The sequence below is a fragment of the Panthera leo genome, chromosome D2 (assembly GCF_018350215.1).
Source record: "Panthera leo isolate Ple1 chromosome D2, P.leo_Ple1_pat1.1, whole genome shotgun sequence".
Classification (NCBI taxonomy): domain Eukaryota; kingdom Metazoa; phylum Chordata; class Mammalia; order Carnivora; family Felidae; genus Panthera; species Panthera leo.
Window position 1 is genome coordinate 58132740 of NC_056689.1, and position 22614 is coordinate 58155353.

At 44.3% G+C, this 22614-nt stretch overlaps 1 protein-coding gene across 6 annotated transcripts in view; it reads right to left on the reverse strand.

Annotated features, from left to right (window-relative positions):
* Window positions 1–1776: 1776 nt before the first annotated feature.
* LOC122201779 (dynamin binding protein) overlaps window positions 1777–22614 on the reverse strand; it is a 113227-nt gene continuing 92389 nt past the window's right edge. For all 6 annotated transcript variants that reach the window (XM_042907773.1, XM_042907777.1, XM_042907776.1 and 3 more), the window contains 11 exons: window positions 22251–22398; window positions 21422–21439; window positions 20514–20713; window positions 18356–18486; window positions 17305–17409; window positions 13244–13372; window positions 11130–11462; window positions 10556–10735; window positions 8771–8969; window positions 5050–5591; window positions 1777–3430 (listed from right to left, as the gene is read on the reverse strand). In XM_042907773.1, the coding sequence (XP_042763707.1) occupies window positions 3245–3430; window positions 5050–5591; window positions 8771–8969; window positions 10556–10735; window positions 11130–11462; window positions 13244–13372; window positions 17305–17409; window positions 18356–18486; window positions 20514–20713; window positions 21422–21439; window positions 22251–22398 (2171 nt within the window). In that variant the 3' untranslated portion in view covers window positions 1777–3244. The remainder of the gene's footprint in view (window positions 3431–5049; window positions 5592–8770; window positions 8970–10555; window positions 10736–11129; window positions 11463–13243; window positions 13373–17304; window positions 17410–18355; window positions 18487–20513; window positions 20714–21421; window positions 21440–22250; window positions 22399–22614) is intronic.

Consider the following 22614-nt stretch of genomic DNA (forward strand, 5'->3'; position numbering starts at 1 on the left):
TTTGGTTCCCACAATAATTTTGAGAGGAAGGCCAGAAATCGAGACTTTAGAGATGGCAATTCCCACCACTTCTCCATTCTCCTAGGACTTTTGGATGAAAGCACAACTGAAGAGCTACTTCCAGACAGGAAAGGGAGAAAATTCATGAGAGGAAGCAAGTAGGCAAACCGGATCGAGAGATTTTCCTCAATGACATTTCCTTCTGTTGTGTCTGAAACATCTGACACCCTTTCCTTCCGTGGTTTCTGTAACTCTTACTTTTCTGACAGCAGAAAAGCCCATTTACAAAAATTGCCTTGACGGATGGTTCTCAAACTTGGATGTGTGCACAAATCACGTGGGGCCTGCATTTCCAGCAGCTCCCAGGTTAGTGACGGTGATGCCACTGGGCTGACAGCCACACTTGCAGAAGCAAGACAAGCAGACATCTAGTGTTTAAAACAAAAGACACATTTTCAGAAACCCGTCCCCATGCCAATGACCTCCTCTTTGCCAGTGATTCCATCATTTCTTTAATTTCATATTCTTTATAGGATGCTTTTTTCCCACTCTCAAGCATTCTTATATCCGAAGCAGTTAACTTTTTTTCCTATTAGATTTTCTTGCCTTTGATCTGTAGTCCCTCCCAATCATCTTGTAACATTTAGCTTTCCTAAAACAGGCAATCTATTTAAGAACTTCCAAGAGTTTCTTATTACCAGACTCATCAAATCTAAATTCCTTGACTTGGACCTCAAGGCTCTCCGATTTATCACTATGTATCAGGCAGTGTTCTAGCACTCTCCATGTTCCAACTCATTCAATCCTTACAACAACCCATGAGGGGGCTAGTGTTACCATCTACTTTAGAGGTGGGAGCTGAAGCATGGGTTGGGTAAGTTGCCAAGGTCACACAGCTCTTAAGTGTCTCAAGCCAGACAGTCTGGCTCCAGAACAAGGTGTAAAAACTCAGCTAGAGAACTCAAGTTTAAACTCAGGATTCATCAAAAACTTGATGTGTGACTTGGGGAAGTCACAATGTCATTAGATCTCATTTTCCTAGTTCATAAAATAAGAGTTGGCCTAGTTCATCTGTAAGTTTCTGTACCACAGAGTCTACCTACTCAATCATGTTTTCTATCCCTTAACAATATCAGACAATCGGGGCTCCTGGGCGGTCAGTCGATTAAGCGTCCGACTTCGGCTCAGGTCATGATCTCACGGCTCATGAGTTCGAGCCCCGCGTCGGGCTCTGTGCTCACAGCTCAGAGCCTGGAGCCTGTTTCAGGTTCTGTGTCTCCCTCTCTCTCTCTGACCCTCCCCCGTTCATGCTCTGTCTCTGTCTCAAAAGTAAATAAACGTTAAAAAAAAAAACAACAATATCCGACAATTGCTTCACAGTCACCCACACATCATCCTCCGCCTCCCGTCCCCAGCCCCGTCCGGCTGCTACTCCAAGCCTTGTTACTTAACCGCTAGTGCACCGGCTTCCACTTCTGTAATATCAGGAAAACACTTACCTCGTAGGGCTTCCGGTTTAGAGACTTCAGCTCTTCCATTCTGCTAGGATAAACACGCTTAAAACAAACAGGCAATTGCCTGCAGCATGGGGGTCTTGAGGGTACAGTCATTCTGTTCAAATTATATTTGACAAAATGAGTTTTTGACTTGGATTTCTTCAGTTAGCCTCCCATTTTCCAGAATCTAGACATCATTTTGAATTGTCACAGAGGTACCCTCCGAAATCTGACTAGGCTCAAGCTAAACATGGAGGGAAATCAAGAAAACACACTCATGGCCCTTAGAAATGCTTTTATTTATAAAATAACTACTTAAATATAAACATCTCTAAATATAAACACTATTCACAAGAGACTCGCATTGCTGCCTTCAGACCAACCCACAGACACACAGAGCTAAGGGGTCCACAAGTGTCTCCCAATTCATAGGATTTTAAGGCCAAAGGTGCACTTGGACGAGCAGGGGCTGGAGGTGTTCTTCATTCCCTTAAGACAGAATTCATAGTTTCTTGTTTCAAGGTAGGCTCCATATCTGAGGCAGACCTTAAGAATAAGAGCCCTCCTCAAATAGAACTTTCAGGGGGAGATTCTTTCTGTAAGGATTAGCAAATAGTTTCCTGAGGCCAAAGGGAGGTACGATCAGGCACTTTAGAATCTGTTTGGCTTAGACTACGGTCTCTGAAGCATGGAGGGTAGTGGTGAAACAGAGAATGCTTATTTCCAAGTCTAGGATAAGCTACCTCTGGGACTGCTTATCCTAATTCATATAAGACACGTGTGCTATGCTTTCTGCCTCTGTGGGTAGTAGGTGTGGAAGAAGGAGAAAGGCATCTGGTCTTCCACAAAGCCAGACTGCTTTCAGCTCCCCGTGGAACGAATCCTTTTCATGGGGTTGCTGGAGCTCTGAGCCTGTTCTCCCAAGAAAATCTATCAGTTATTGGATTGCAGGTGAAGGGCTAGGAGAGATCACACATGGACTCGATAAAGCAGAGGTGGCTGTCCGAAAGTATAGGTGGCTATACACCTAAAAGGGAAGAGAACCTTCCAGATAAAGATCGAAGGGAAATACAGACCGTAAATATTTTTTAAAAAGAGAAAACAACTGAATTTTGCAGAGCCAATCTGGAAATGCAGTGTTTGAAATAAATAAGAAAAAGATTGCAGATGGTAGTGTTTTAGGGACTTTTAGGAATTAGGGGCGGGTGTGTATGCGTGAATGTGTGTGCTGAACACTGAAGCTCTGAAACACCAGATTTGATACAACCTCAACAAACTCCTTGCCACATGCAGAAGCACAGTCTAAAAGGGCTTCCGGAGAATTCTTCACCCAAGTCAATTTCTGGTCATTTGTTCGTGGAGCACAGGACCACCCCACCCCAAACTCAGTATGGTGTAACCAGCGCCAACATCTAATGCTGTAGCACAGCTTCCAGCGTACATATAATACTGATTTTCCGGCTGGCGGCTTCTCATTCCCAAAGGCTGACCCACGACTTGCCTCTTCTCATGGTCACTGAATCCTTCATAGCCCTAGGGTCCATTTCAAATCCTAGAAAGTCTAGTGAGCATCAAGATTGACACAACCCAGTGGTGGTGAACAAGACCCATCTTGTGCCCCACTGTGCCATGGTTAAGCAATGTAGACAGGGCCTGTGTCCCAGGAGCAGGTGCCCTCTTGGGGGCCGCCAGAACCCTTCAGCAGAAGGAAAGTGAAGGCAGCAAGGTTGAGCGGGAGGGAGAATGGCTCAGGTGTATTCAGTTTTGCGGATATAATTGGATGGAACATAGCCCTTCTTCCCGTTAACTTCGGCTAACCACCACTCTGTATTTCCTGTAACATCTTTAAACTCCAGGATCTTGAGTCTCTGATTGGCTGACACACTCAGCTCATTTGGGTTCCGTGCCTTAAAGGTATAGACAGCAAAATAGACCTGGGGAGGGAGAGAAAGTGAGTTAGGAAACGGGAAACCGCTTGGAGCAATACTGTCCAACAGAACTTCCTTCAGTGGCGGGGTTGTGCGATTCCTGCACCATCCAGTATGGCAGCCTCTAGCCACGTGTGGCTGTCAAGCACTTGAAGTATTATGGCCAGTAAGACTGAGGTGCTTAATTTTTTTTTTTCAAGAGATTTTGAAAAAATATTTATTTATTTTTGAGAGAGCGAGAGAGAGCGAGAGAGCATAAGTGGCGGGGGGGGGGGGGGCGGGACACAAAATCCAAAGCAGGTCCTGAGCTATCAGCACAGAGTCCAGTGTGGGGCTCGAACTCATGAACTGTGAGATCATGACCTGAGCCAAAGTCAGACACTTAACTGATTGAGCCACCCAGGTGCCCCATGAGGTGCTTAAGTTTTAATTTTATTTAATTTTAACTAAAACTTAAATGGCTACCCAAGGCTGGTGGCTACCATTATGAACAGGGCAGATTCAAGGAAAACCAAAATCCATATTCTTTTACTCTTTCAGAGTTGCCTTAAAGAGGAGAAGGAACCTTCAGTCAATATGGAAGATGGGTGGTACTCAGTGATCAGAAGGGGAAGCCAAGAGGCCTGAGGGGCACAAGGATGAAAACACACCTGAGGAGTCTTAGGGCCTGGACAGGAGTTGATGAAGTTCAAAGTGAGCTCTTTAAACAAAATCAGAATCTAAAAAAGGACCATTTTCTCCTTCCACATGTCTAGAAACTGTCCACTGGGAGCCCAGACCTTAGATGTCTGTCCTGGGCAGTGAGTGGTAACAGAATTGCCAGAGAAATGGGCATGCCCTATGCTCATCTGTAGCACTGAGGAATGTGGCAATAGAAAGACTGGGCTGAGAATCCAGTGTGAAAACTGGTTCTGGAATCCAAAGCTTGACAGAAGCAAATACCTCCATAACCTCGGAGTCTCTCAAACAAAGGCAACCCTGATGGAGATGAGCTCACAGACAGATGTTATAAAACACACAGAAACTCCCCGCTGCAAGAGTGAGCAAAAGCCACAAGTGGGTGACAGGGATTCCTCAGCTGTGAATGTGAAAATGACTTTAAAATATGTAGGTTTAAGATATTCAAGATGCAAAAAGGTTAGAGAGGGAGAGAGCCAAAGCATAAGGGACTCTTGAAAACTGAGAACAAACTGAGGGTTGGTGGGGGGTGGGAGGGAGGGGAGGGTGGGTGATGGGTATTGAGGAGGGCACCTTTTGGGATGAGCTGGGTGTTGTATGGAAACCAATTTGACAATAAATTTCATCTTAAAAAAATAATAATAAAAATAAAAAAAATTCAAGATACAAAAGCTATGTTCAAATTCATAAGACAAGAATAGGCCATTACATAAAGAATGGGAAAAACGGAACCCGAGCCAGAATGTTATTTCTAAATTCTATGGGAAGAAAAAAATAGCTATTTGAATAAAAACCTAAGTAGATGGGATAAACAGCAGATTTTCTAAGAGTCGCCCATGAGCTCAGCCCAGACTCCCGCACAGGCCCTGGGCGTGCCTGGGACATCCCCGCTCCCACACCTCCAGCCTTCCCGCCACCTGTTCCACATGGTGACTGGGAGCGCTTACCTGGTTGCCTTCTGCCTCACTGCTTTCTGGCTCTTCACTTCTGTCTTCCAGAGACCGGGTTGTTCTTGTACATCCTTTTATGAGGTCTTTTCCCTGCCCATTTCGCCCTGGTAGGGAGTAACCTACCATTTCTGGATGCCTGGAGTTTCTGTGGCTCCTGAGGGCAGGGGCAGGCTGGTTAATGTCTCTGACTGCTTCCATAGAGTCCCATGGCCTGGGCTGGGAGCTGGGGTCTGGGTCTGAAGGGCACCTGGAAAGACTGCTGTCTGAGCAACCCAAGTTTAAGGATGCACTGAGAGTTTCTTGGTCTACTTCCTTCGGTGCATCTTGAGGCTGTTTCTGGCAAGACCCTGAGGTAAAGGACACAGCCATGCTGCTGGGGTTGACGGTCAAGGTGCTGCTGCTGTTCTGCCGTGGGAATCTGGGAGAGGAGCTGCTATGCTCCGACTCAGTGGAGGAGTGGCTGCCAACAGAGACATCGGAGTGGCTGCGGCGGGCGTTGTAGGGCTTCAGGAAGGAGCTGTACACAAAGCCCTTGGTGACTACAGGGAGGAAAAATCAACATGAAGAGCTTTTAGTGGAAGGGATAGCAGGCGGAGTCAACAGAGAAAAAACTGTGGTTGAAAAGCTAGGTCAAGAGGCGCCTGGGTAGCTCGGTGGGTTAAGCACCCAATTCTTGGTTTCGGCTCAGGTCATGATCTCGCGGTTTGTGAGATCAAGCCCTGCCCGAATAAGGCTCCACACTGCCAGCGTGGAGCCTGCTTGGGATTCTCTTGGGATTCTCTCTCTCTCTGCCCCTCCCTGACTAGAGCTCGCTCTCACACATGCTTTTTTTAATCTTTATTTGTTTTTGAGAGAGACAGTACGAGGAGAGGGGGAGAGAGAGAGAGAGAGAGAGAGAGAGAGAGAGAGAGAGAGACAGAATCCGAAGGAGGATCCAGGCTCTGAGCTGTCAGCACAGATGCTCTCTCTTTCAAATAAATAAAACTTTAAAAGAAGAAAAGAAAGCTAGGTCAATAGTGTGAGGGACAAAATAAGATGCCTAGGGACAAAAAAGATGAGACATTCAATCCCAGGTCCGATGTGGGGGGAGACGCAACTCTGGCTGCCTGCCAGCGCGTTCTCGTTACAACCCCATAACAGTGAGTGACAGGAGCCCTCGTGAAGACTCAAAAGGAAAGTATTAAAAATCACCACATGTGTGAGAATGAACATATGAAGAGAATTTAACAGGATATCTACATCATGGAAACAAAGACTAGGAGAGACTTAACTAAGGATGTGTTCAGGTACACCAAGTACAGAAAAAGGGATTTTAAAAACCATCCTCATAGTGACAGAGCCCCTCAGGAAGGGCCTCCGGCTCTCTTTCCATCTGGAGCACTTGAATCCCGCTTCTAGTTTGGGAACGTGGTGGAAATACTGTGAGAAGAGTCTAAAGTAGGAAGCGGTTTATAGGAGTTCGTATATACACAACACAGGCACAGCACATGTTCACTTTAATAAATTGCCTAAGATGATGGCAGGGAGGGCCCTCGGCTAAAACTTTTATTATTTTGGGGGCGGGGGCGCGGGGAAGAAAGTTTTAATACAAGTGATCAGGTGCTTACAAAATTATTGGAAGGTCTAAAGGATCAGGGGCTAGGCTGGGCCTGGCTCCCAAAACCCCACTGCACAACTGCTCACGAGCAGAACTTCTACCTCAATCACAGCAGGAATCTGGAATCAGGAAGATGCAACACTCTCCCTTCTGGACGGATTTCTGAATTTAAGTCTCCCCTGACTGCACCCAGTTGGTGAACCCAAATCAGATCCAAATCCCTACTGCAAGGAAGTCCTCAGCTAAAACTTTTAAACATAAAAGATTGAAATCCCTGATCCACAGAAACATTTTTTATGTTAAGAAAGAAGTATCTGTCAAGGCAGGGACCTGGAGAATGTCACCTCTGTGCGAGGAAGGGCCATCTCCGTCCTCATCTTCAATGTGTTTTCTGTACCTAAGAAAACTGCTGCCACCCTTGTTACATCTGCTGAATGATGGGAGGGGTCCCCGGGGCAGATGGTGAGGGGTAGAGGGTCTAACAGCTGATCCTAATACTGTGGGCTTCCTGCCACCCCTCATCAGGATGGAGAAGAGAAAAGCCCCATGGATGGAGCAGCCTCTTGAACAGCCTGGATCTTGACCAGGAGTCTTTCTATGAACCCGTCACCTGCTTCACCGGCCCATCACCCTCCATCCTTGTCCTTCCTTTCCCACTTCCAATCTCCATTCTTTGGGGAAAGCAGGAGTGGATGGAAGAGAGAAAATCCACAAAATACTTTCAAACTGAGAATGTCACAATTTTACATTCCAGTGGTGTGAACATAGATGTTTATTATATAGGCCCACAGTCCTTATTAAAATGCTTATTTAGGGGGTGCCTGGTGGCTCAGTTGGTTAAACATCTGACTCTTGATTTCAGCTCAGGTCATGATCTCTCGGTTACCGAGTTTGAGCCCCTTGTCGGGTTCCGCATGGACAGTGCAGAGCCTGCTTGGGATTCTCTCTCCCTCTCTCTCCACCCCTCCCTCCTCCTTTCTCGCTCTCTCAAAATAAATAAACTTATAAATAAAAATAAAATGTTGAGGGCCAGATGTGTTTTGGAATTCAGACTTTTTGAATTTTGGAAAAGGACTCAAGTATATATACTGTCTATGACATCTCCAGCAGTATCTGGGTCAACACCTCATAATTAAACCAATTCATGTTTCTAAAATGTATGACTATTCGCATCAAAAGAAATGAGTAATGATTATATATAGGCTCACGTCACTTTGGATTTTGCTATCAAATAAGTTCAGATAAGGGAAGATTTTAGCAAATGAATTCTTGTTTTTCAGAGCTTTTGGATTTGTGGAATTGGGGAGAAAGGATATGGATCAGTATTACTCTTTTTACTTCTCCTTTAATTCTATTACAAGCCCTGCCCCACCACCACCCCTGCTAGAAACAAACTATAAGCTATTTTTAAAGCCATTTTCAGGGCACCTGAGTGGCTCAGTTGGTTGGGTGTCCGAGTTGGGCTCACGTCATGATCTCACAGTTCGTGAGTTAGAGCCCTGCGTCGGGGCTCTGTGCTGACAGCTCGGAGCCTGAAGCCTGCTTTGGATTCTGTGTCTCCCTCTCTCTCGGCCCCTCACCCACTCACACTCTGTCTCTCTTGCTCTCAAAATTAAACACACAAAAAAATATTTAAAGGCATTCCCTAGTCAAGAGATAAAACTGTTTGTTATGGAACAAAAAACTCAAAAGGCAAACAAAAAAATCTTTTCCTACAGGTTTAAATTCACACACTCACAAAACACGTTTACAGAGCTTGGAAGAGGATAGCTTATTTTGTGGTTCGCTTAGAACAGGCTGAGAGGGCTCAGAACCGGTGGGCCGTAAGCACCACCCAGAAGAGCTGTAAAACATGGCGAGATCCTGCAAGGTAAGTAATGGAGCCCCCTCTGGAATTTGTAAAAACAAAAACAAAAACAAAAACAAAAACAAAGAAAGGTTTTGTTTCAGTAATGACTTGGGCCTTACACACTCTCAAGATGGACAGAACTTGTAAGGTTATTTTTCTCCCTTAATCAAATACTCTCACATTTTTTTCTGGCCAAGATAAGATTCGGGTATGGTCAAAAATAACTTGTTCCTCATTTAGAGTTACCGTAATCTGAGGTCTAACACTCTTACCTCCATTGTCAATCAGCCAGCGGTTCTGACTGCCCATGGGGTCCTTCTTTTTGATCACACCCACCAGGTCACCTTCCAGAAGTGAGACATCTAAGTCTTGAGCGGCATTGAAGTTCCGTTCTGCTTGGAAGAGTTTTTCAGGGGGATACCTTGCCAGAAGGGAGGCCCGAAGTTCTTCCGACTGTAGCATGTAACTTGGCTTGAAAGGTAACACAAGAGATATGATCAACAAAAGCCCTCCCTGGCCATCATCCCAGCAGCCATATTCAATCCTGACTCACAAGCTAAGTCTCAGAAATGGGGGCAGTGACGGCCAGCCACTCGCTACTCCCATCGGATGTTTTTGTGCCTGAGTCAGTCCGTGTGGCTGGGTAAAAATCATATTCTCATAGTTCATGGCTTAGTGCCTTTGTGGCTCTTAGGAAAAATGAACAGACTTAGTTCTACATCTGTTTATCTCGTGACAAAAAAATGCGATTAAAGTGCCACTTGGGGAGCCTGGCTGGCTCAGTCAGTACAGCATGCGACTCCTGACCTCAGAGTTATGACTTCAAGCCCCATGCTAAGCATAGAGATTACTTAAAAATAAAATCTTAACCAAAAAAAAAAGGTGCCACCTGAAGAGTCAAAATATCTAAGGAGTATGACAAGGACTTCTTGTATTTTGCTGTATGAATCTGAACAACTGAGGCTTTCCTCATCTTGAATTCCCCATCTGTAAAAACAATTACTATTCATAAAAATTAGAAAAAAACAAAAGTAGGGACATCTGGGTGGCTCAGTTGGTTAAGTGACAGACTCTTGATTTCAGCTCAGGTCCTGATCTCAAGGTTTGTAGGTTCAACCCACGTTGGGCTCCACGCCCACAGTGTCAGCACAGAGCCTGCTTTGGATTCTCTCTCTCCCTCCCTCTTTCTGCCCCTACCCTGCTCTCTCTCTCTGAAAATAAATAAATAAACTTAAAAAAAAAAAAAAAAAAAAGAAAGAAAAAGCAAAGGTAATAATAAATTTGATTCCCCCTTTTAAGGTAAATTAATGTCTATGACATTATATGGAGCAAAATGTTGTAAACAGAGACAGATCAATAATCTTTTAGATTATGATCCCATGTAATCTGGTGTATTTTACCCTACTTTTCAAAATATGGAAAAACTGAGTTCTGAAGGACTATAACTCCAGGTAAAAAAGTGGTCAGCTGCTAACAGTTTGGCAGTGTATCAGATAATTACCTTTTCCAATACATGATCAAACACAGAGAAGCCTGGCAGAATTAACATACCCTTAAATCCGTTTCCTTAATTAATTGATCAAAGTATTAATATTAATCCTTTACAAACTCCATTCACTGTATAGACTAAGATCCTAGAGTGCTTTTCAGAGGGCATTTTGAAATACATACTGAGTATGAAAAAAATTATAGGTGGTCACGAGCTAGGACCAGCAGTGATGTTCTGGAAGAGTGAAGGAAGGAGCCCGTGACAGAGGAGAGAGCTCGAGGACCTTTATTCTGCACTATGTTTGAACTCCTATTACATCACTAATCTGTACACGGAGCTGGGTCCATCAATAATAACAAGACAGCTTATTTGTACAGTGCTCACTACGTGCTAGGCATTTCCAAGTGCTTTCCATATATGATCTCATTTGAACCTTTTAATAACCCGATGATGGAAGTGTAACGGCCAGGCCTCAGAGACAAGAGGAAGTCCCGGCTAGCGCGGCCCGGACCCCACCCCCGCCGGAGTTGCCGCTCTCCACCTGTGCCCTCGCCAGCCCTCCACTCACCAGGCCCAGGAGCGGCTTCCGGGCCGACTGGCGGTCCACGGTTTTCCTCTCAAACGGCTTCCTGGCAGCCGGAAGCGACTCTGGGAAGAAGGTGAAAACCTGGAGCTGCTGCAGAACTCTGCTGTGCTCTTCGTGGAAGATGGCGATGAGGTTTCCCTCTCTGCCGGCGACTTTAAGTAACTGGAGTCCGTGGGAAGGGCAGGCGGAGAGAAAGAAGAGACAGCGGATGAAAGGTCCCAGGACTGGCCAGGGTGCAGGGAGCGTGGCTCCCACACCCAGAGCACACTGCTCCTGCGCCACCGCAGGCAGGCTCCCACAGGTAGGCCCCGCTGGCCAGCTCCTCCCGGATCCTCAGGGTGGAAAGCGCCGTTTAGAAGCGACAGGCACCAGCAAGGATGGACCATTCCGAGCCCGACAAGCTTGACCTGATGATCTATTTCATCTACCTAGTTTGAATGATTTCTCAAGAGACCCAAATGTGCCTTCCCAGAAAAACCCCTGGAGAACCTCAGAGATTTCCCCACCGCCGGCAGGGGAGGGTGGGACACACGGATGGACGACAACACACACTCACTGAAAGCAGTGGCTTCAGCTGCTCCAGCGCCTGGCGCACGAAGTCGCAATGGGCCTCGGCGTAGCCGTGGATGCAGTTGGTGAAGAGGCCCTGGGCGTACTGGTGGAACTTGGGCAGCTCATCCAGCAGCTGCGCGTTCAGGGCCTCGTAGTTGTTCCGGGCCGACTGCAGCTCCTCCAGAGTCTTCTTGTCCTTTAACTTCTCTGCCCGCTCTGTGCAGTTGTAAAAGTCCAGAAGCTTATCAAAGCGCTTCTGCACCAGCTTATGGGGCCCCGTGAACATGCTCAGTAACTGGTTCAGGGGAGAGATGACAAGCCGCTCTGTCCTTTCCTTCTGCAGGGACAAGAAAGTCACATCGCTCAGTTAGTCCGTACCCGGTATTTGTGGGTTTTAATTGAGGTGTAACTGATACATTAGGTTCAGGTGTACAACGTGATAATTCAATATTTGGATATATTGCAAAATGATCACCAAAACAAATCCAGTTAACATTCATCACCACACATATTTGTTATTCTCTGAAGTACCCTTAAGGCTGATTTGTTATATCCTGTACCACCCGCTTTGTTGCCAGCGCACGAGCTAAACCCACGCAGATCCAGTGGTGTTCTATTGATCCAACACCAGACGGACTTGCACATTCTACAAAAATCTTCAATTTATAACCTTCATCCAATAATTCGCACATGCCAAACAGTTTGCAAAATATGCTAATCCCACCTCAGCTCCACAGCTAATGACAAATGCTAAGCCACACACATTAATGTGATGCTTGCATTACAACCTGGATGGGACAGTGCGTCTGGTATCACTTCTTACGTGCACACGTCTATACAGCTTGGATTTAACTGAAGGTGTAGTTTTGTTACATCAATCTGGGGTAGAGAAGCTTTCATACACCCATAATACCTTTTCTTCTAATCATGACTACTTGGTAATATCAATTTCTACTTCGAAAGATTTTTGTCTTTAATTTTTTCTAGAGGGACAGACATGGAGGGGCAGGATATTGCCACGTAAAGAAAATAAACACGAGGGGCGCCTGGGTGGCTCAATCAGTTAAGTGTCTGACTTTGGCTCATGATCTCATAGTTTGTGGGTTTGAGCCCCATGCCAGGCTCTGTGCTGACAGCTCAGAGCCTGGAGCCTACTTCAGATTCTGTCTCCCTCTCTCTCTGCCCTTCCACAGCTTGTGCTCTTTCTCTCTCTCTCAAAAATAATTAAAAAAAAAAAAAAATATATATATATATATACAGGCACTTAAGAACATTACTTAATAAGATGCTACTGTTGTTAGAACACCTGCAAGTTCCCCAAGCGAGAATGAATGCTTTCTTCAGCTTAAGCCATTCAGAGATTTCCAAGAACCCATCAAACCCCACCCATCTGTTTCTACTCAGGATCAAACAATCCCATGTCTCTATTTAGAATTAACCCAGGCAATTTGGCCTTTAGTACTGTCTTTTTAAGGAAGTTCATGCCAAATAGGGGCACCTGGGTGGCTCAGTCGGTTGAGCGTCCGACTTCAGCTCAGGTCACGATCTCGCGGTCCGTGAGTTCGAGCCCCGCGTCGGGCTCTGGGCTGATGGCTCAGAGCCTGGAGCCTGCTTCCGATTCTGTGTCTCCCTCTCTCTCTGCCCCTCCCCCGTTCATGCTCTGTCTCTCTCTGTCTCAAAAATAAATAAATGTTAAAAAAAAAAATAAATTAAAAAAAAAAATAAAAAGGAAGTTCATGCCAAATCAAAGATCCGTTTGTTAACTTCTAAACTGTTCCTACATATTCCTAAGTTAGTACTCCGATAGTTGTTTTTTTATGCAGAGTTATCAATACCGATACCAGATTAAATTTCCCACTTTTCCTGTCTCTTCAAACTAGACTGATCACAGCTAGAAAAAAATCTCTTTGAATCCCAAAGGCCAACCTGTCCTTTCAACTAATTAAAAGCCACTGTCCTGAATATAAAACCCCAATAGAATACAGCTAGAGGGAGACTGGTGTTCCTGATGCACACACACCATGTCTCTGTGGAATTAACTTTTCCACAAGCTGGACGTTAAAGAATCCCAAGAAGAGGGGGCCCTATAAAAAGAGGGTTGAGGAAAGAGTCACTTACAAAGTTTGTGAAGAGCTGATCACTGATGTAACGATGCACCCTCTCGAACTGCTCCAAGTCTCGGTGCCCCTTCTCCATGCACACATCCCACATGCTCACGGCAGCCACCACTTTCACACACGCTGATTCCTGGAGCCAGTTAGAAACAAATGCGGTAAGACAAACAGAACTTTCTAGCCTTCACCATTCATCCTGGGTAGCAGAATGGGACAAAAGGGGTCCATGATTAATAATTTTCTCTCTGGCGCAGTATTTTAGCTTTGAAACAAGCTCACCCTCATAAACTATGATTTATGAGCCACAGAGAAAAGCCTAAGGCTCTTAATGATAGAAAAAATGGTGAGGGTTTTTATCAGCTCTTTAGCATTTCTTTATGTTCCTGATTTGAGGGTTTTCTAATTCATCAAGAGGTAAGTTAACAAACTTGAGCCAAGATGATTCCTGCAAGATCACGATAATGAGCAATCGCCTCTCCTCCTACAAGTGTTGGCTCGTGTTGTCACCTTCTCAAAGACACTGGCCACCACCCTATACAGAATTACAGCCCCCCTTCCTGCACTCAGGCACTCCAGACTGCTCTGTCCTTTGTCACTGCAAAAATACCTTCTCATGGACGATATAATTTACTAATGTTTGCTTATTATCTCTATCTTCCTCCCACAGACCCCTAATAGCATGGAAGCTCCATGAAGACAGGGATTTTTGTCTGTTTTGTTCGTGGACTCAATTATCATTTGCTGAATAAATGAATAAATAAGTGAGTGCACAGTAAACTCTTCCTGGCTGATCTTGACCGTTATTAAATCCTGGGCTGGTTTTTTTCTGGCTACTTGAAACAATGCTGGGCTTTCACCTTCTTTAGTTTAAGTTCAGGGAATGCCTATTACTTTGATATTAACCCAAATAAAATCTAAATGTACCCAAAACTCCATTAATGTATTTCAAGGGCAAATGAAGTCCCCAAGCAAAAAAACATCAGTGCCTCATACATCGGTTTGATTTTACTACATTTTATTTCATGGCATTTGCAGACCTCTAGTCTTTAGGTCCTATGCCTGTATGTGTAGACATAGCCAGCGTTTTTCAGAAGGATAAACTGTAATCTTCCTAATTCTTCCTGAGTGGGAGAATGAATGTGAAAGTGATGTCCTCTTATATTCTTTTAAAGAAATGTCGCAAAGTCTCAAAATAGTAGTCCACGCACCAATGTAGATACCAAAGTATAGTCAACGTCCCACAGCTTATGTTCTTGCCAGCGCTCTCTCTCCCTCAGTTGACTCAGCTACTTTTATGTGGCAGGGCTTTTCATTTTATAAAGTCAGGGATGAAACTGTTCAACATCTTCTCCCTTCATTTCTGGCTAGCAGTCAGAACCAAACTGACCTGCCCATCAAATGGCCGTCAAGGTTACGTATATCCCACTCACTGCTATGGAGATAAGCCTTTTAAAAGAGTTGGGGGCTCAGGTATATGCTTGCTACACATTTAGAACATATGGGAAGAAAACACCCAATAGGGGAATATCAAAATCAGAGGGATTGGAAGGCAAAGTCCTAGACCAGAGAACACACTTGGGAGATACACCAATATTCGTTTTGCCAAGTCTCTCACTTTAAACCAATGTGCTCCCTGAAAAGTTTTATAAACCCTAATTTTCACCTAATTATATACTTAAAACATGAAGGGAGAGAGTTTGCTATTTAGAAGAATAGTAGGGACATTTCAGATCATGGGGATTACTCAATAAATGATGACAGTTGGAAAACCAGGTGAAAAAAAAGCACATTGGATTGCTACCTCAACCTTATACAGGGAATTCCAGCCAGATCAAGGACTTCAACTTTAAAAAATGAAATGATAAAAATACTAAAACCTGGGAGATATTTATTATCTTGGAATAGAAAAGATCTTTTCAAGTATGACACAGAGCTAAGAGCCATAAAAGTATAGCTTAGACCATGCAAAACTAAAAATCTTCTACATGGAGAAAATATTTACACAAACTCAAGTCAACAAACCGGTGGGGGGGGGGGGGGGGGAATATTTGTAAACCATCATCTCAGACAAAGGGCTACTTTGTAGTATACAGACGTACTACAAGTTGATAAGAAAAAGACCATCAAATCAATAAATAAGTGCCTCGGGGTGCCTGGGTGGCTCAGTCAGTTAAGCATCTGACTCTTGGTTTCAGCTCAGGTCATGATCTCACAGTTTGTGGGTTTGAGCCCCGCATCAGGCTCTGCCCTGACAGTGCAGAGCCTGCTTGGGATTCTTTCTCTCTCCCTCTCTTTCTGTTCCTCCCCTGCTTGCATTGTCTCTGTCTCTGTCAACAATAAATAAATAAACTTAAAAAAGTTTTTTAGATAAATAAATAAGTGCCTCAAAATATGGACAAATCAACAGAAAAAAGGAATATAATGACTTAAAAATATCCTCAACTTCATTCACAAGGAATGCAAATTTAAACTATATTGAAATAGCATTTTTAACCTATCTTGCAAAGAGAAGATACTTTGATTTTGGTAACACTTTGTGTTAGCAAGGGATGAGGAAATCATTTCACACACTACTGGTAGGGAGTTTTCACTGGTATAATGTCTATGAAATTTACTAATATCAAAATTTACACTGCTATATGATTTGGCTCAGAAAAGCCAGGACTCTGGTCTTCAGACATACTCATAGATCAGAAAATGATGTATCTATAAGGATGTTCCTTGTGCCAATGCATCAATTCGTTTACCAACTACAAACAGTCTAAATGTCCGTCAATAGGGGAGAAGTTCAATATGTTATGGCACATCCATATAAACAAATAGTGTGCAGGTGTTAAAAAAAAAAAAAAGGCAGTTCTGTGTGCATAGGTACAGAATGACTTCTAAAACACTACTGTGTGCAAAACCCAAGATGCTCAACAGTGTGTAACACACACACACACACACACACACGACCATCTATGATGAGAGAAGAATCTGATAAATGCAAACTGTCTATAGAACGTAACTAGGAGACGGGTTGGAGGAAGAATTATTTTCACTTTTTACTTATCCCTTTGGTATCTTTTTTGTACCTTTCTGCTCAATTAAAAAATCACTTTTTTTTTTTTTTGTTTGTTTTTGTTAGAAAGCAAAGGATCTCTTTTAAAGAAAACTGCTTGTTTCACAGGATGAGATTTTCATGTGTGAGGGCCAGGGGTATACGATATGCTTCCATAAACACGATTCTATGAAGTCCATAGGGGAATGAGAGATACAAATAAAAAGGATTCGACTCCTCAGGGCACTTGGGTGGCTTAGTAGGTTAAGTGTCTGACTCTTGATTTGGGTTCATGTCATGATCTTGAAGTTCATGAGGTTGAGCCCGCATCAGACTCTGAGCTAACAGCTCAGAGCCTGCTTGGGATTCTCCCTCTCCCTCTCCCTCCCTCTCTCTTTCTCTCTCTGTCCCTCCACTGCTCACACTTATGTGCGCTTTCACTCTCGAAAGAAAGACAGACAGAAAGAAAGAAAGAAAGAAAGAAAGAAATATCTTTACAGAATAAAATAAAAAGGATTCTAGTCCTGGCTCTGACCATGACGCAAATACTGCCTGGTATCCTCAGCCCCTCCAGCTCTCCAGAGCAATTCATGGTTCTAACAACTTTAGGGGCCTTTTGTATAGCAACTAAATTAGATGGCAATCAACATTATTAATAGAAAGTATGCCTCCATAGGAGCCATTCTCGTGTTTTTCGATCTTCAAAATGATCTTAACAAAATGAACTGTGACAAGTGCTTCACAAGTAACTGGATGGAGGAGACAGTAGGAAAAAGGTGGTGGGAAGGTAGAGATGCCAGGGGGAGGAAGAAGCTGGGCCACCCTAGAATTAACTCAGCGTGCTCAGCCTCCAAATGCTGTCACCTCTTAAACGACCTACAGGGCTTCCAGGAACACGTATGTCAGGGCACAGTGGTCGTTGGAGTCCCGATTATTCAACATGCATTCCACAATATGCTGGCAAGCAGGAAAGCAGACAAGATTACACCCTATGTGATTCTCAGCGGAGCGCTGTCCTCACTCACCCGGATATGCTGGAGGTAGAGAGACAGGTCTCGGATAAAAGATTTGATCAATCTTTCTTGCATTCGGAAGTTCTTCTCTGTTTCTTCAAATGCTTCATCTTTTATCTGTTCACAGTAAACACGTGCTGTTAGCAGATTTGGATTCTCCCGCAACCTATCCTAGGGGCAAAAGCATCTTTCTTAAAAATATCTTTTGTCTAAATTTTAAACCTTTGAGGTTTCCCCGAATCACACTGAATTGAATCGAAACACCCCTGTGTGACCCTGAAAGATCTCCAAAATACACACAGGCCCTCTTACCCTCACAGCTTTGCTCTCTTCCTGTCCCTGGAGCCCACCATGTTTGTTCACCCTGGTGCCCTGGCTCGAGCTGTCACCTTGTCTGGTATGCCCTCCCCTCTCCCTATGCCAAACTACCTTCTTTCTTTGAGGTTTAGATTAAATCTCTTGCCAACGTGAAGCTCGCTCTCATGGAGGTCCTGTTTTAAGTACTACGGCATCCAGAAAACAAACTGCAAAACTTAACAGCTGACTGTTCTCTAGCTGCTGTTTTCCACTAATTGCACGCTGCATGTATGGAAGAGTAGAATGAAGCCTGGTGACTTCAGATCCACTCTCAGCAATGTGCACGACCTGTTTACAAATTACTCAATTTCTCAGACTTTACGTTTCTTTATTTGTGTCGTGTGGTGTTGAACGATGGTGATCTCTTAAATCCCTTCTAGCTTCCTGTCTACAATTTTGTCTCCCCAAATAGATCATAAGCTCCTCACGGGGATCTAAAACCACATTAACTATGATATAGTGACTGATTTGGCCTGATTTGTCTTTGTACACATCGTAAGCAGCTCACCAAAGCACGGGTGAAGGTTGGGGGAGTGGGGTGGGTGGATTCACCTACCCAGTGGCTGCAGGGTCCTGTATCCACCAGCTGACAAATACTAAAAGAGGTACTAAGAGGGGAGTCATGCAATCGACACCATGCAGGCTGCCCTGGGGAACCCCAAAACTCTGCGAAGATGTGCCAAACCTTCAAGTGTGGGAATCTCACCTGTGGAGCAAAGCCAGTGAGGTGCTTCAGGTGACTGCTAACTCGGTTGGATTTCTTGATGATGGAGTGGATGTTCAGTTTGGAAATTTTCTCCATGAGGCTGTCTTCATCACCTTTTCGGTACTTGAGGACTAGGGAGTGAGTCAAGAAAGCCCTTCTCTGAGCATGGACAGACTACAAAACGAGCCACAAAATGAGATCAACAACCCAAACTAGAGCTAGTGCTTGTATTCAGTGAGCTCATAACCGACTACAGACAAAACACGAATAAAAATCACCATTGTGGACAGACGGGATACTTGACAAAGCACAGAGAGAGACTGTGCAGACTAGGGGTGGTGAGGAGCAAAGGGAGCAGAAGGGTCAGGAGAAGAGTCTAAGATTTGGAGTCAAGGAAACTTGTGAGCTCAATGCCTGGGTCCATCATTTCATCAAGGTGTGGCCTTCCATAAATTATTTGACTTCTCTAAGCCTCACTTCCTTCTCCAATAAAATGTAGAAAGGAACGCTACTTGCTTTATAAGACCATCTTAAATGGTCTCCTGTACAAATGAGATGTATTATTTAAGTTTATTTATTTATTTTGAGACAGAGCAAGCAGGGTAAGGGCAGAGAGAGAGGGAGAGAGAGGGAGAGAGAGAATCCCAAGCAGGGTCTGCACTGTCAGCACAGAGCCCAATGCTCGAACTCACAAACTGTGAGATCATGACCTGAGCTGAAGTTGGACGCTTAACAGACTAAGTTACCCAAGCGCCCCAAAATGTATTTTTCATTTGAATGTTTATTCATTTTTGAGAGAGAGAGAGAGAGAGAGAATGAGTGGGGGAGGGGCAGAAAGAGAGAGGGAGACACAGAATCTGAAGCAGGTCCAGGCTCCGAGCTGCCAGCACAGAGCCCCGACGCAGGGCTCAAACCCACAAACCTCAAGATCATGATCTGAGCCGAAGTCTGATGCTTAACCGACTGAGCCACCCAGGTGCCCCCTGAAATGTATTTTTTAAAGGTTTCATTTATTTTGAGAGAGAGAGAAAAAAAGAGAGCAAGTTGGGGAGGGGCAGAGAGAGCGAGAGAGAATCCTAAGCTGGCTCTGCGCTGTCAGCACGGAGCCAGAAACAGAGCTCGATCTCACAGTCCATGAGATCATGACCTGAGCTGAAATCGAGAGTCAGATGCTTAACTGACTGAGCCAGCCAGGTGCCCCACAAATGAGATATTTATATCCTATTGTCTCACACAGTAAAAAGCTATACAGGAGTCATGTGATTAACTACCCTGTCATACCTTAGGCACAATATCAAGAAAAGCCTGGAGATGCCAGAAGGGTTGCAAGAGAACTGGGAGGCACCACGAAGGCACACTTTATCGTTGCAGGAGATGAAGACGACATTACATTAGGAGATGAACCAAGACAAAGGGCTAGATAGCCCAAGGGCTTGAACAGCACAGTCAACATTACATACCAGTGTGGGTGAGGAGGTGGAAGCAGAAGGCAGAGAAAGAGGTTATACTATCCATTCTTTGCGGATATGACTAACAAACCAGGTTAGCCTGGTCACCATGCATACTCATCGAGCATTCAAATTAGAGCCTCATAAGAGGTTTGATGAGAAAAGAAACGGTTTGCTTCATTCCACATAATAAAGAATGCGCTGGGTGGTTTGGCAACTGGCCGCACAGTGCTGGGGGCGGGGCTCAGACCAGAGAGGAGTCACGTGACCCAGAGACGGGGCAAACTGGGGTTTCCTGGAAGAAGGTGAAAATCCCTGACTGAAGTGGAGGTAGTAAAACATCCGACCCGGCATATGCAGGAGGACAAATCTAGGCACGGGTGGAAAAGGATCGCCTTCAATGAGCTGCGAAGGGAATCACCGGTGCCTGCATAAGCTACTCTCCGATCAGTCTTCACATCCTTGGGGAAGACTTACTGCTCTACGCTTGATCACAGATGCCTTACTTCTGCTGCTCCACGGCTGTACTCTCCTTATGTTATTGCTTTCTTTTTCATATCCCATTTCCCCCAAGTTCTGCCACCATTTCTTCAAGCACAGCCCTGTTACCCACCCTCTGCCTTGCCCATCTCTGGTGAAGTAACAATTCTTCTGATTAGGAGAGCATTCTCAAGGGCATTCCTCCTTTTCGGCAAGTATGCTTTTCTTACCCAGGTCCTTTCGACGTTTATATTCATTAATGTTAACGTTGATCTCCTTGACTGCCAGGACTGCATTGGTTAAGGGCATTTTATCGGGGTGAGATTCGGGGGTGGAATTCAGCAACTCCATCAGCAGCAGTGGGTAGCGCATTACTCTCTGGACTGGCTTGATGAGGAAGGAGCCCAGGTTAATGTAATTTGTGCATCCCCTGTAAGAGAGGGTAAAACAGAGACTTTTAATCAACCGTCAATAATACAGGGTCTATTTTGTAGCAACGTGGATGCAACTGGAGAGTGTTATGCTAAGTGAAGTAAGTCATACAGAGAAGGACAGATACCGTATGTTTTCACTCTTATGTGCATCCTGAGAAACTTAACAGAAGACCATGGGGGAGGGGAAGGAAAAAAAAAAGTTAGAGAGGGAGAGAGCCAAACCATAAGAAACTCTTAAAAACTGAGAATAAACTGAGGGTTGATGGGGGGTGGGAGGGAGGGGAGGGTGGGTGATGGGTATTGAGGAGGGCACCTGTTGGGATGAGCCCTGGGTGTTGTAATGGAAACCAATTTGACAATAAATTTCATATTAAAAAAATAATAATAATACAGGGCCTATTGGTGGTGTCTGTGATTCTTAAATAAAGATAGTTGTGTTCTCTCACCCTCCTTTCCAATTTCATGTTTTCAACGAATATTTTCTGGGCACCCAATAAATACCAGGTACTGTTCTAGGTACTGAGGATTTAGCAGTGACCTGTCCTGGTGGAAGGAGACAGGCAACAAGCAAACATTACATGAAGTGTCATTTGGCGGGAAGAACTATGGAGAAAAATACAGCACAGCAGACCTATTCCTAGGTTTCTGTCTATAAAGGAAGAAAATAAAGAAATGAGCTTGTGCATCAAGGGCAAGGGACTTACCATTCTGTGTACAGGCTCCTACAGGGCGGCGGGCATGAAAAGAAAACAGACAGCTGCTTAGAGGTGATACTAATGCCAATTTTCAATTTCTCAGAATATATTAGTTCAACTAATGCCTATCAGCTGGGCAGACAAAAGAAATCACATGGCATAAAAGGAGAATTATGAATATCTGTGGAGGCATATCTAGTCCACTAGAAAGTTAGTAAGCCCCTAACTTCACTTTGATCTACTTAGACATACATTATATCCTTATAACCTACCTCTCTAACTCCAGGAGAATCTCACCTGAAGGTCAAGAATAAGTGAATTTGGTCTTCTTACCTACACTCTTGTTAATTTGGACCAAACTGTCTTTCTGGCTGCTTCTTACCTGAACATGCTAATTTAACACTTTTGTATCTGTAGACACAAAGCAGGAAGCCACTTCAGATTTTCAAGGAAAAAGGGAGTAAGAAGAGCAAGTGACAGAACAGGACTTTAGTTTTAAAATAAGATAGATGTTGGGGTGCCGGTTAAGCATCCGACTTCGGCTCAGGTCATGATCTCACAGCTGGTGGGTTCGAGCACCCGCACCAGGCGATGTGCTGACAGCTCAGAGCCTGGAGACTACTTTGGGTTCTGTGTCTCCCTCTCTCTCTGCCCCTCCCATGCTCACACTCTGTGTGTGTGTGTCTCTCTCTCTCTCAAAAATAAATAAACATAAAATAAATAAATAAATAAAATAAATAAGATAGGTGTCACAAGAAGTCTAGATGTATGCATGCAATGACTTCTACAAGGCAGAACTAAAGACTTATGATAGAAGTGAAGCAGACAAAACTCCTACTTGAGATCGGCCAAGGAGTCCTGAAGATGCTTCTGGATCTTCTCATCCTTCTCATAGATTTCCAGCAGTGAAATGGCCTCATCATGATTCTGGCAGTAGACCTTGTACGTTCCCTCAAGCTCATCCCGGTGATCAAGAAACACAGGCCCTTTGGAATATGCATAAACATACAGAGTGTTTAGTAACTTTCTTCTCAGTATCCTCAATGTAGAGTTTTATCACAATAAATAATAATGAGACTATCCATCCAATTTATAAGAAATTTCCATGAAACCGCTCAAAATTATATTTACTTAAAGCAAAATTTAAGAGGACCGTGTCATCACGTATTTATTTTTCAGAACACACACACACAGAACTGGTC